Source organism: Crocodylus porosus, unplaced genomic scaffold, assembly GCF_001723895.1.
Source record: "Crocodylus porosus isolate Cpor-Errol unplaced genomic scaffold, CroPor_comp1, whole genome shotgun sequence".
NCBI classification, from domain to species: Eukaryota; Metazoa; Chordata; order Crocodylia; family Crocodylidae; genus Crocodylus; species Crocodylus porosus.
Window position 1 is genome coordinate 205,432,826 of NW_017728886.1, and position 13,630 is coordinate 205,446,455.

General features: G+C 39.1%; 1 protein-coding gene across 1 annotated transcript in view; it reads right to left on the reverse strand.

Moving 5' to 3' along the window:
• TOX (thymocyte selection associated high mobility group box) overlaps positions 1–13,630 on the reverse strand; it is a 301,228-nt gene that overhangs the window by 142,357 nt on the left and 145,241 nt on the right. Inside the window, exon 2 of the mRNA XM_019548450.1 lies at positions 6,102–6,167. Within this exon, the coding sequence (XP_019403995.1) occupies positions 6,102–6,167 (66 nt within the window). The remainder of the gene's footprint in view (positions 1–6,101; positions 6,168–13,630) is intronic.

A 13,630-nucleotide genomic window follows, 5' to 3' on the forward strand; every position in this document is an offset into this window, starting at 1 on the left:
ATGTACCAGACCAGACTCTGACTTCTTTATTTTTCATTCCATCCAGGAAGAGCACGCACCAACTGCTGAAACTTCCTTAGCCTGACGAAGGGTTTTTGAACCCGAAAGCTTGCTTATTAATTGTTTTCCAACTATTTAAGTTGGTCTAATAAAAGGTAACAGATTCATGCAAAGAACTTTGTCTGCCTAAAACCAGTTATAGGTGTTAATGTGTGAACAGTCCAGGGGTTAAGAGCCCCAGGAGCTCCAAAAATTACCATATAACAAACCCCTTACAAACCTGCATTCCACCTAATGCTCACTTTAAACACCTAAGATCACAATTAAGTTCCTCAAAACTCACTCATGCACCACCTAACTCCAGGGGCACCTGAAGCCTTTAGATCCATCAGTTTTTCTCTCTAAATGCTTACAGTCCTGTTTCTGGGCATGTACATAATCATCCAAATCCTGATACTGCCAAGTTTGCTGTTAAGCCTTATCAGAAGCCATGAACTAGGCACACTTCAGCCTCTGTTGGGTGTAGGCAGACAAGGTTCTTTGGGTAAATCCAATATTTTTTATTAGACCAACTCAAATCATTGGAAAAATTCTTCGTAGCAAGCTTTCAGGCATAAGCACCCTTTTGTTAGGCTGAGCATGTTGGTGTAGGAATATATCTAATGGGTGTAGGAATATAGCCTATCAAGTCAGGCTCTGTACTGAATGAAGGGGTGGGGAGATAGTAGTATTCCTGTGTGCCATTTATACAACACTTATTTAGTGAGATCTCATCCAGGATGTGCAAGTCACAAGTTCAATTCCCTTCTCTTCCCAAAGGAGAGTCAAACCACCAACTCCCACCTGCCAAGAGACTACCCCATCTACTGGGATATAAATTATTTTCACACCCTCCTGTTGACACTGTTGCACTTTACATGCAAAAATGAAAGGGAGAAAATAAATTACTTTCACTAGTCATTTGGACACTTATGTGGGAAGAGGAAAACTTGTGTACTAGTCTCTTCTGACAGGACTCTTAATTTATTTTATATTTAATGGTCACTGAAAAAAACAGACATTTTATACAGTTATTGGAAAAGGGATTAGCACTTAGGTCCTTCTCCCAGTGAGTGCCTAAACCACTAAGCTGGTCATATTCTCTCTCTCTTATCCAACAATTATTGAATTATTCCATGCAAAGTAGAACCATGTTCACAGGTGGGACTAGCAGTGCATCCCTTGATCCCATCACCAGAATAAACTAGAAATTGGTAAGGAGGACCCTCTATGAGAAACTGGGAGATAACTTGAGTGGATTCAAACACAGGGAGAGAACTGAAAGCAGGCCTTACACATCCAGGATGAATGTGGTAACTCCTGAGAGACTAGCTAAAAGGTGGGAAAAGTACATCCTTCCTATGTTTTGAAAGACAAGGATAGAGCCTGCTTGGTTTTTGAAAGGAAAGGCTCAGTTATCTAACTCCAGGAGAAGGCCTTGTCTTTAGCATTCCTATCCAGATAAGGCTCCTATACACATTCACGGAGGCTACTCTGACACGCTGTGATTACAGCACTTTGGTGCAGACTCGATTAATCAAGTCTGCTGGAGCATGGTAATTACTGTGCTCCAGCAGACTCCAGCACCACATGCATCAGTATCCCCTTGCTAAAAAAAATGGAGGCAGGCGCTTTAAATTAAACCTTGTTCAATGAGCCTTAGTTCAAAGCACCCCGCCACCATTTTTCAGCACATGGATGCCGATACATGTAATGCTCTGGGCCCTTTAAATAATGAGGCTCTCGGAGCTGCGCTAATTTAAGCACCACCCTCCTGCCTCCCGGAGCATGTCTATAAATGCCCACAGTTTAGACGGTTCTATGCTCAGTATACTCAAATTTGGAAATCCCATTATGAGATGCTTAAATCTCCTCATGGGAGACGAGGCACATAACTCAGGACTGTGGATTCACCTCTAGGGGCCATATGGTGGCCCTTAAGTTCTTTCGAGGATCTAACCCATGTTACTTCATGTGGAGAACAATGGACATTCTAGTTCTCTGCTGCCCAAGAACAATGAACATGGGACCCCAAGTGGGTTCCTGCAGCCATAACTACTTGAACAAAGGAAGGTAAGTTGGATATACAAGATGTAAATTGCTAGGAAATAAGAGTCACTAGCAGTCTTTACTGGGAGATTAGAGTACAACAGGAAGAAAAACAAGTAGTAAGGGATAAGTGATCAAGCACTTATGAAAGGAACAGTGTTTAAACATAACAGCATGATCAATCTATTTACTATACCTAAGGGTCTTGTCTCCATTGTATCTTAGGCTATGTTAGGCCGACTGTACAAGACTAAGCACTTTTCATTGGCTTCAGAGTTAGTATATGGAGTGAAAGGGGTCTACTCAAACCTTGTCAGTGTAAGCAGTGGAATAGGTTGGGAGGGGGGGAAAAAAAAATGATATTCCAGTTCAGCCAAATATTCCTCCCTGGATTTTCTGTTCTTTTTTCTAACCATTGGGGCTGCAGATGTTACAGAAGCCTCAAATTGCACATTTTGCAACAGGAGAGGAGGCAAGAGCTGCCCAAGGCAGGCCACAAGCATTATGAATGTTCTGAGCATACAGCTTTGATTATACTCTGTATTTTGTCTAAAACTAAATTTAAAATAAGCTATGCAATTTTAAATTGCACTGAACATGCCCCACAAATTGTATGAGGAGGAATTACATGAAGAACAATGCATCTCAATGATTCTAATATCTGTAGGGAAAAAAACACAATATAATAAGGTGAATCTGAAATGCAGGGCAGTAGGAATATTTTTATTTAAAAATGGTAAATATTTTTAGTTTGAGATTAAATTAGTAGTGAAATATCATATAGTTTTATTGTCTATTTTTTTTTTTTTTTTTTAGTATTGGTGGTATAATTTATTTAGGAGTTACCTGCAATGTACATTCCTATACTTAAAATATGATAGCCAAAAATATAGTATTCACGTGTCTATGTAAAATATACAGAGACAGCAGTGCCAAACAGCCTTTTGGGACAGTCTAAAAGAATATCATTAAGTTTTACAGTATACTTACATTTATGGCTCTGTGCCAACTCTGGCTTTCTGTAAAAATCATTTCAAGTATAGAATTATGCTGTTTGCTTGCAGCAACATCACAAGAACAGTAGTGAGCCATATGTTGCTACTTAGCAACTTAGTCTACAAGTCCCAAAGCGTGTACTGATTTGAAAATTGAACAGAAATGATAATTGTTGAGTGATGCTGTGAGGCAAGTTGTCTTGGATTACCAAGCTATGCAGATGTTTGATGTTATGCAGGAAAAGGAACAAAACTATATTTTTCCTGTTTGACAGCCAAGTTTTTATTTATGTTAGCCTAGAGGGGATAATTTGATTAAAAACCATTAAAATAATACAAGGTGATGTTTCCCTGAATAGGAACACATCCCAGTAACAAGACAAACAGACAGACAACAAAAAACCAGAAGTGCTACGTTCAGGTTTCTAAGACTGTTAGTCACATTTTTATGTCCCAACTTATCTGATTCTGCAATTTGTAATATTTTGAAGATTTTAAATTTCTTGAGTTCCTTCATTTCAAGAAATTTTAGAGACTAAAGTTAAATTATGTAAAGGTAATTATTTAGTTGCTGCCCAGAATGCCCAAAATTCAAAGATGATGTCAATGTTATTTTTGAAAGATTTTTTCCTTGGAAGACAAAAATCATTTACACTTAACACAGTTGGTTTCAATGCTATTTTATAATGAAATGGTCTTTAAGATATAAACACTTTTCAGGAATTGGGCTTTAGAACATGTAAAAGAAGAACGAAATATTAAAACTAGCAATGTTATCTTTGTTTATTATGGAGCTTAAATTCACTAAATTATATACAGATGCATATAACAACAAAAAGTGATTCTTATGTATAATGTGAATTTGCAATTTTTTATTCAAAAAACTGTTTAAGACAGATGTAATGATTCTCCAAAAGGTAGCAGCTGCTTTATAACAGCAATCATTCACAGAGTTTGTATTTCTACTGTTTCAAACAAATTCAATTAGCCCTTGAACTTCAAAAGCCTTTAGGCATAAATGAGATTATACTAGCTTGCTTTAATCTAATAGTAATACTAAACTTGTCAGTACAGTTTTTGGATTAATGGTTAGAGAAAAATTAATAATACGATTTTTCTTTTTTTAATCAAACATCTCTATTCAAAACTACCTCTGGATCTTGGAGGGTTGTTAGCTGAATGAGTTCAAACACACAAGAATCCTAAATGCAACACACAATGTCCAAAGGCATTCTTATAGTAACTTCAGCTGAAAATGGGGAAATGATGTGGTAGGACCATTCACTTTTTAAAAGATGGCTTTTTTGACTGAACAAGCTGATATAGCCCAGTTAACACATAGATTAAAATGAAAGAAAGAGAATGAATATTAAAATTAAATTTGAGTAGGTAAGTGTGGCTATCTACCATTCTATAAGGACATTTAGCTCTAAGTGTATTGTTGATTTTCAAGACTGTTCATTCCTAAATTACACGTGATAGCTCATCTACAGGCAACAAAGAGGTACAAAAACTAAGTTCTCACCTACTAAGAAATCTTTACCGTGACTCATAATTCCTGTCAAGCTGAGGTATATCAGACTGGACACTACTACTGATGGGACACTGGAAAAGAGAGACCACCAGTCTGATTCCTCATGGTAATTCCAATGATCTATTCCTCTGACTAACATGGAAGAGATAACTAAAATATGTGAAAAGTCAGCCAGCAGAATCAGAAGTTAAGTTCTCCCTCAATATATGGATGTACACACCCCTTGCTCAAAGGAAGGTAATCAGTTGATTGCTGGCCAGTTAACTAATTGACATCCTGCCAAATTTAACAATTTGCCAATTAAATGATGAAGAGACTCAACAGCCCAAATGAACTATATTAGTTCTAAACACTAAGCACCTTCACCAAATGTAATAAAGTACAAGGCATGATTTTTATTAAGCTTTTTCCTAATTATGCTTACTATTAATTAAGGCTATCCAGACTGGATGATGTCTAGTGGTCCATACAGTAAATTAGTTTCCTCTCCTACCCAATATATTTAGCTTGTTGAAAACTAACAAAGTTGAACAGTTCATTAGCACATTGATCCTCTTTGCCCGCAAAGGCATCTGCCCAAGTTGGTCAAGGCCTTGGCAAAAATAAACAATTAAAATATAACAATACAGAAGTTTACATGATATATCCATGTTATTGACATGCTTAAAACTAAACCTCCAGCATGCACTTTCTACTGTTCTTATTGTAATGTATGTCAGGCTTCTGTGTCAACAGACTGATACAGTGACATAGACAGTGCTGGTTGAGTTACACAAGCAAGCAAGCAAGCAAACAAACATTGAAAATACCCCAGTTTCTAGAAACACTTAACAATTTAAAATTCCAGTAATTAGGATAAAGTATTTCAAGATATGGTTATAAACTACCTTTTAAATGGTCTTGGTTATGTAAAAATGTTTCCTATGAACTATGATAAGAACTCAAAAAATCTATATGAAGAACCCTTGTTTTAAACCTTTTGGACTGCAAGTAGCAGCAGCAGACTTCGAGAGAACCATTACTCTAACACTAATGGTAAAACGCTGGCAATGGTGCTCAGCCATATGATTTTTGTAAAAAATGCAATTTTTCAACTACAACTGACCTAAGAGTGATAATTAAAGCTATTTGTGACATGCGTAGCTTATAATGATTAACTTCTCTGCAGTCAGATAAATAAATAACCTGCACCTGTAAAGACTTTATTTCCTGAAGGTAAAACAACTGTTTAGGAAAGATCATGCTGGCAAAACAGCTGCTTGCATTCTGGAGAGGAAACAAGGTAGTATCTTTCAACAAATGCCAACTCTGATGTTTTATCAGCTCTATCTCATTAACTGGAAACAAGGCTTAAATGCTTTGTTTATAAATTATGATTATTCCTGATTGCAGCAGTTACTGATCGTGCCACTCATTTGCAATGCAACTCTTTGAATTTGTTTAATTACAATTTGAAACAAGGCAGAGAAGATTAATTAACCCACCTGGCTGGCTGGCACATAGTCCTGGCTTGGCTCTGTCATACTCATATACATGTTCTCACCGTCAAACTGTGAATGAAATAATAGTAAACATTCAGCAATCTTGAATATTCTTCAGTATCAACTGAAAAACAGTAGCCATAAAATAATATTACAGCCTGCTTTGGAAGACTTGTAATTGCATATGCGCATCTTGTCTTTGATGTTCCCGTTGTCATCCTTATTGACCCTGGATGTCAGTGATTTGGAGTAATTAGTGCTCTAGTAATTACAGCAAGCAAGCAAGAAATGAATGGTTTCCTTTCATCTACAATCTGTTTTAAAACAAAATGGCTCATTCTGTGCACCATATATACATATTGCTGTTGGTTGTAATGAAGTACTAAGTGAATTGCACAGTTTCTGACAAGAGGAAGATGAGAATGGAAAATGTACTAAAATGCATCTTAACGGATTCCAACTTTAGCTTTTCATAACAAACAAGTGTTGAATTTCAAAACAAATTAAAGCCCACATTAGTGAAATGTCCTCAAAACAGAAATTAAGAAAAAGATTCACAGACAAACGTCAGGCATTCGAACCCATGAAATACAGCATTTTCAAAACTGTGGGATGTTAAAGGATATTTTGCTTGTTGTATAAACAAAACGAATATGAGCAATTATAATAGTGAAATTGCTTTTCAGTAAGTGTTAAGTAGAATTTTTGAAAATGTTGTGCAAGATTTTTTTTTTGTCTTTAAAAATGCATTTACAAAATCAACATGCAGAAGAGAAGATCAGAACACGAACATCCAGATGGAGTGACACTGTCGGAATGAAAGCCTGGGCACGTATCATCACAAAGAATCATGCAACCACTATTTTCTTTGAGCTGTGTTATCTGGAAACTGTGCCCATAGAACTCTCCTCAGACTTGTTCAAATGTCAGTGTCAAGTTTGCAATGTGGTAACTATAGTCCTAGTATGCAATCAAGAGGTAGGGAAAACCTTTCCAAGCTTTTGAAATAGAAGTGAACAGCAGCAGGAATCCCCATCTCCCAATCATCAACTGAGAATTTCCAGCTGTTAGCAGGGCTGTTTAAAATAACTTTCACCTGACCCCTTCTGAGAATACTCCAAGTGACACATTTTGGAAGCAGGCCATTATTTTTGATGATGTAGCAAGCAACGAGTGGCGGAATTTTTAAAAGTGTTCAGCTTTGAGCTGTGTTCCCAGAGAAATCTGTAGTAAAATGTACGTTGACATCCATAGGAGCAGGAGTATGCCAAAACTACACATTCTTTAAAATCATACCTGTAATATTTATTATATCCACCAGAAGAGAGAACTGTATTCTCCACAACGTAGTCTTAAAGGACGTGTAAAGTTATGGTGCTGCATACAAATGCCACAATAAGTATAAAATATTTCAAGAATAGAGAGAGGTAATAATCCATGTTAGTCTGATGCTAGGCAGAAGGAAGGGCAAGGTGGCAGCTTATAGACTAAAGCAGGGTAGAGCTGCATCTCACACAGCACATGTATACATGCTGTTAATATGGGTGAATAAACTCTGGTACAATTCATGCCAGAGTTTATTGTTTCTATGTGCCACATTTGCATTTGCATGTACAGCCAGGACTGTGACACATTAAGCTGGGGCAGAACAGCCCTGGCTGGCAGGTGGCCCCAGGCAGGGCTGTCCATGGTCGGGGGGATTGGGGTGACTGCCACAGGTCCCATGCTTTGTGGGGCCCTGTGGAGTGGCACGGTAACTCTGTGCTGCTGCTGGCTTCACGTCTGGCTGCTTGGCACCCACCCTCCTCCGGCTGCTGAATCCACCTCCAGTTTCCTTGAGTCCGGGTCGAGGCCCCACACAGGCTGATATGCCCTGGGCCCCACACCGTGCTAGGGTCGTCTCTGGCCCTGGGGGTGAGCCTGTCATCCTGGGTCTGCTCCAACCTAGCTCAATGTGCTGCAGAGGGGCTGGCTAGGAAACAAAAGTGCTTCAATATGGGGCTAGTCTGCAGGCAGCCCCCACACTAAAGCACCCTTGTGCCCCAGTAAGCCCTGTCAGCATCTACACATGCATTACAGTGAAGTAAATATCTCAACTACAGGACAGTACTCAGTCCTAATAGCACCATGCATGTAGACAGTGATGTTTTAATGTGGAGCTAATTAGTCAGGTCTTGTGTAGATGACTTCATTTAAATCAGATTTAATCTCTAACCTGCCTTTTGCCTGACTTCAGACTACCATGGCTAACTACCCCAATCACATTACAGACTAACTCATTCAGAGAGGCATGAGCTTTCATAGGCTATCACCTACCTCATCAGAGCCTATGGAAGCTCATACTTGCCTAAACAAATTAGTTTATAAGAAGCCAACCTGCCCTGCCTTCTTATATACCAAGCACGTTAGAGCCCTATGAATTGGTCGCTACAAATAATACTCATGCTAAGTTTTCTATACATTCATTTTTCACAAGCCAATTTTTAATCCCACGAATACATTAGTATTCAAAGTATAGTTTGGACACAAATATTTCAGGCAATACTTAACCTAATTTAAACCAATAAATAAATAATGCAGGGTGGAGTTGGTCAAAGTAACATTGTATTGCTTCTTCTATTTAACTAAATGGATGAAAACTTTTAAAGTAGAGGGGCGCAGAAATGGTCCAGGGCCTGGACAAACAAGATTTACAACATAAAACTTTAAGAGCTCTACTTATTTAATTTGTTGAGAAGAAAGTTAAAAAGTAACTTTTTGATCCTTATATACAGAAAAGGTACTGATAGCGGGGGTCTTTTCAACCTTTCTGACAAGGACATAACAAAAGTCCAGTGGCTGGAAGCTGAAGTTAGAAGAAAATCAATCTTGAAATAAGATGCAATTTCCTCACTGTGAGAGTAATTAAACATCAGAACAGTTTACCAAAGGAGGTGATAGTCTCCGCTGCTTGGAGTCCTTAAAATGAGACTAAGTATCCTTTTAAGCAGACATTCTTTATAGCCCTGGGAGAAATTCTATAGCCTATATGTGTAGAATTAGATGGATAGTTATGGTGGTCTCTTCTGGCTGTGGAACCTATGATTCATCTAAGTCTCATGCTTCATGCTCTTCTCCCACTGGTTTTGGGGAAAAGGGCCTGCACTGCTTTCAATACGCTCCAGTTTTTGTTAAGACATTCAGCTTCTTATTAAGAAGATTATAATACTCAAATTAGGGTTTCAGCTAACTTATCTGTAAGTAGGTTTGACCTTATGGGTGGGTGACTTGGGTGACCACCCAGAGCACTCTCGTCAGGGCGGCACCACACAAACACATGTGATTAGCTCACACACACAGCCACGCTCTCCTCTCACCTCTCCATGGCCAATCCCTACCCCGGGGCAGGAGGAGCTGTGCCCAGTTCAGCCCGCTTCTAGCTGCTACTCAGAACGACCTGGGCTGGGCACATGCAAACAGGGTGATGCCTGCTCCAGTCTACCCACCTTGCTCCCTGTGGAAGCAGGGGATATTTGTCAAAGGGGAACCTAGGAGTAGAGGCCCTTAGAAATCTCTTTCCAGGTACTCGGGCAAAGCACATAAACCCAGTAAGGATTAGAGAGTTCTCCGGCATCCTTGCAGGAATGGTAGCAGCAGCAGAGTGGCAAGAAAAGCAGGAGACTCAATTTGTAAGCTTCTGCCCTCTCTGCATTGGTAAATGCCTTGCAGCCAGGTGTATAACTGGATGTCTAGTATAGACAGAGAGAGCGGAGAGGGGGACAGGAAGAGTGAGCATGGAGCTGCGCAGCTGTGAGAGTGAAACAGATGCCAGTGGTGTTGGTGAGGGGAGAATCTCTGTGGCCTGGGTGTTTGGAGAACACTTGGCAACAGGTACCTGAGACCCAGGCAAAGCAGTCAGGAGAGAAAGCCCTGTGTCACTTTCACTGAGCTGGCTTCGTCATTCCTGACTGGAGCAGGATGAAGCGAGTGGGTACTTAATGCATTAAGTCAAATGACTGGAGAACAGCTGATTCCCAAGAAAGAATTAGGTGCTGCGAGTTGCACCATTTTTGGAAAGCAAGAAATTTAGCATATAAACAGATCTAGCCTTAAGAACTTGAGGGGATCTTGATGATTTAATTAAATTAATTGGACTAAATTGATTTCCTTAATGATCAATGGATTATGGACAGTTTTTGATTTCATTAATCATTGTTATTGGATCATCTGGTAGAATTAATTAGGCAGTTTACTTTTCTTACAGATTAAGGAATTTTGGATGGATTTTGATTTTCGACTTTTGGTTATGTGATTGCCTAGTGGTATTAATTGTACGGACTGATTTCCTTAATGAGCAATGAACTGCACACAATTTTGATTTCCCTGATCATTGTTTATTTATCGTTGACTGATTAAGTAGGCGGAAACTTCGATAGGCTGAACATTGGTCCAGGTTGATGACATTCACTCAGAGATCCTATTGATAATAACAAGTGAGCCAACACTGTGGTTGTTTCTCTTTGCAAGAAAGGAGTGGGACAAACATCATCCTATTCAGTTGGTATGTGGAAGTGATGTGAAGGGAGGTAGAGCCCCACAAAGCACCCTTGTGTGTGACCAGAGCGAGACTCCTACCAACAACCAGGAACCCTCCTATTGGTATACAGGAACAAGGTGTGGCAGGAAAGAGGTGAGTCTGTTTTAGTGAATGGGACACACTGAGAGTCAAGCTGTCTAATCCTAAGAGATGGCATTTTGGGGACCTGAGTTCTTGCTGACTGCAGCATAGGTCACACCTGTGGCACTGCTCACATACCATGTTGCTCCTCCTCCTTGTTAGACTGTGCCCTGTCCCTCCTGTGCCTGCAGGAGAGCTGCTGACTTGGGGAAGCACCAAAATACAAGTACACCCAGAGCACCATTTTCCCTTAGGATGGTCTTACCTGTAAGAATAAAAATATTCTGTTTCCAAGATGTACAACTGTCTAAATGTATTCTAAGTTTTATTCCATCTTCCCTGAAACATTACAAAGCAGCCATATCTGGATATGGGACACTGACAGAGTAAGCCATTGCTCTGATCTTGTGAAGAAAATCTTAAGTGTGTAACAACATATCTGGCACACAAGCTTGAGTGCATACTCAGAAGCAGATCTGTGGTCAGAAAGCAATTTCCCCCAGGTCAGATTGCCAAGGATCCAGGGAATTTTGACTTTCTGCACCATGGGGTTCTTCTTCTAGAATCATATGGGCATATCTCATGCAATCAATTTCTTGCCATTGCAAGAATTGTGAAGACTGGTGGCGTCTTAGTTTTTCCTGTTCCCTGGCTGGTGGCACACATTTCAGTCTCTTGTCTTCTAAATGCATTAGCCTAACAAAGTCTTTGTGGTAAACCTCTACTTGTAAATGACACAGGAGGTCAAATAACATGAGCTAATGGACCAGGCTGCCCTATGAGCAACTATGAAGTTACAGGACAATTCAGAAATCACAACTATGAAGACCATAGTTTTCCTACTCAGATAAATTTTCAGATTAGTATTCATATGAGTACTTGTGAACATTTCTCACAAGTGCTCAATAACTACTTGAATACTTAAAGGTATAAGCAACAGAAAATCAAAGTTAGAGTTTGAGAGAGAGAGAAAGAGAGAGAGTGTATATTAATCCTTTTTATCAGTAGCTGGCCTGCTATCTGTTAGATCTATGTATAATATGCCATGTAGTACACGGAGCCCCACACAATGTATACTTTTGCCATATATATGCAGCTCACCATTTTTCATATGCTTCTTTATCACTCATAGGCATCCTCATCTGCATGAAAGCACATGCAGGCTTGTACATATCTTTCCTTAAGATAGCTTAACCCAGACAATGTCATCTTTTCTCTAGCTTTACAAATGGATTGACTTAGGCAACAGGAGGTCAAATGACTTGTCCAAGGTCACACAGTGAGTTGACAGATCAACTACAATCTGACCCAAAGACCCTTTAAACTACAAGACCTTTGTTCCAGCGAGACCCCACAGCCTTCAAAATTGTCTTACTCTATATATCATACTGAGTTTACAAGAACCTTTCCTTAACTTCTCCACCTCCTTCCACTCGCTGTTTGACTGCTGTGGTTTTATTACAAACATGCATACTGTGAAGACACACACATACCATTCAGAGTCAGGATGATTCATTTAAACATAACAGATAAAAAACAAATAAAGGCAGTTAACTAAATCAATTTTTAGGCTACTTATGTGTGATGTATATTTACTGCATGACATTTCATCTAAAGCTCCAAATTCTTTTGGGATCATTAAGGACAGATATCAAAAGCTATAATTTTAATTTATTAAAAGTGAATGCAAAGACAATATTCTTATGCATGATAGTAACAATTACTGACAACATTTCTTGTCATATTAAAGTGGAACTCCATGAGAAATTTGGATGTGAGCAAACTAAGAATACTGCTGTAGTCCAATATGAAAAGACATGCATTAGGGAGCTATTGTTAGTAAATTCTTAAGCAAATCCATTTTTATGTAAATTATCATAAATAAAACATCCATATAACATCCTCCTCAATAGTAAAAAAGAGAGGATAATCACAAGACAGCAGCCCCTTTCTAAACACATATTTAGCAAAATACTGCATGTAAATTATCTGACTGTTGCTATGATATGGATTTAGATACCCAAGTTAGGATCACAATCACACCTGTGCATTAATTGGGTATAACTGATAAGAAAATAACACCAATGAGAGTCATCTGGAAAGTCCTACTACTGCCTAAAGTCCTAAGGCTATTTTTTAATAATGAGTATGAAGAAACAAGAGCCTGCCTAAGTCCTATTATTATTCATTATTTATATTGGGCCTTAAATTTACATGTCAGTTTTCTGACTAGAAAACACAACATTAAGCATGTGCCAAATTCATTGTTATCAAACTTGTACAAAACAAACACAGGGCAAGAGTAACTGTCTAGACCTTTTCCATGGGGGCACCAATGTAAGGAGGCTTCATCCAAGCTAGCTTTACAGAGGAATGTGGAGAAAGAGAGAAGGTGCTCGTAATTCCAAGGAACTAGAAACAAAAAGAAGGGAGGAGAAAATAAAGGATACATCTACACTGCAATCAAAGGTGTAACTGTAGCATGCATAGACATATTTAAACTAATTTTAATGTAGCTACCTTGGATAACCATAGCAATGAAACACAGGCTACCAACCTGGGGATGTACCCAGGGTTTGCATTTTCACTGTTACACTAATCTGCCAGATGTAAGTTAACATGGTTCGGTCTACACATGTTGCCATCAGACATAATGTAGATTTATCCACGTTATGAAGCCAACAACAAGAATACAGGTAGTGGGTGGAAACAGAATGATTGTTTCATAGTTGTAGGGTCAGAAGGGACCTGAGCAGATCATCAAGTCTGACCCCCTGCCAAGGGCAGGAAAGAGTACTGGGGTCAAACAACCCCAGCAAGGTGATTATCCAGCCTCCGTTTGAAGACCCCCAGGGTAGAAGCAAGCACCACTTCC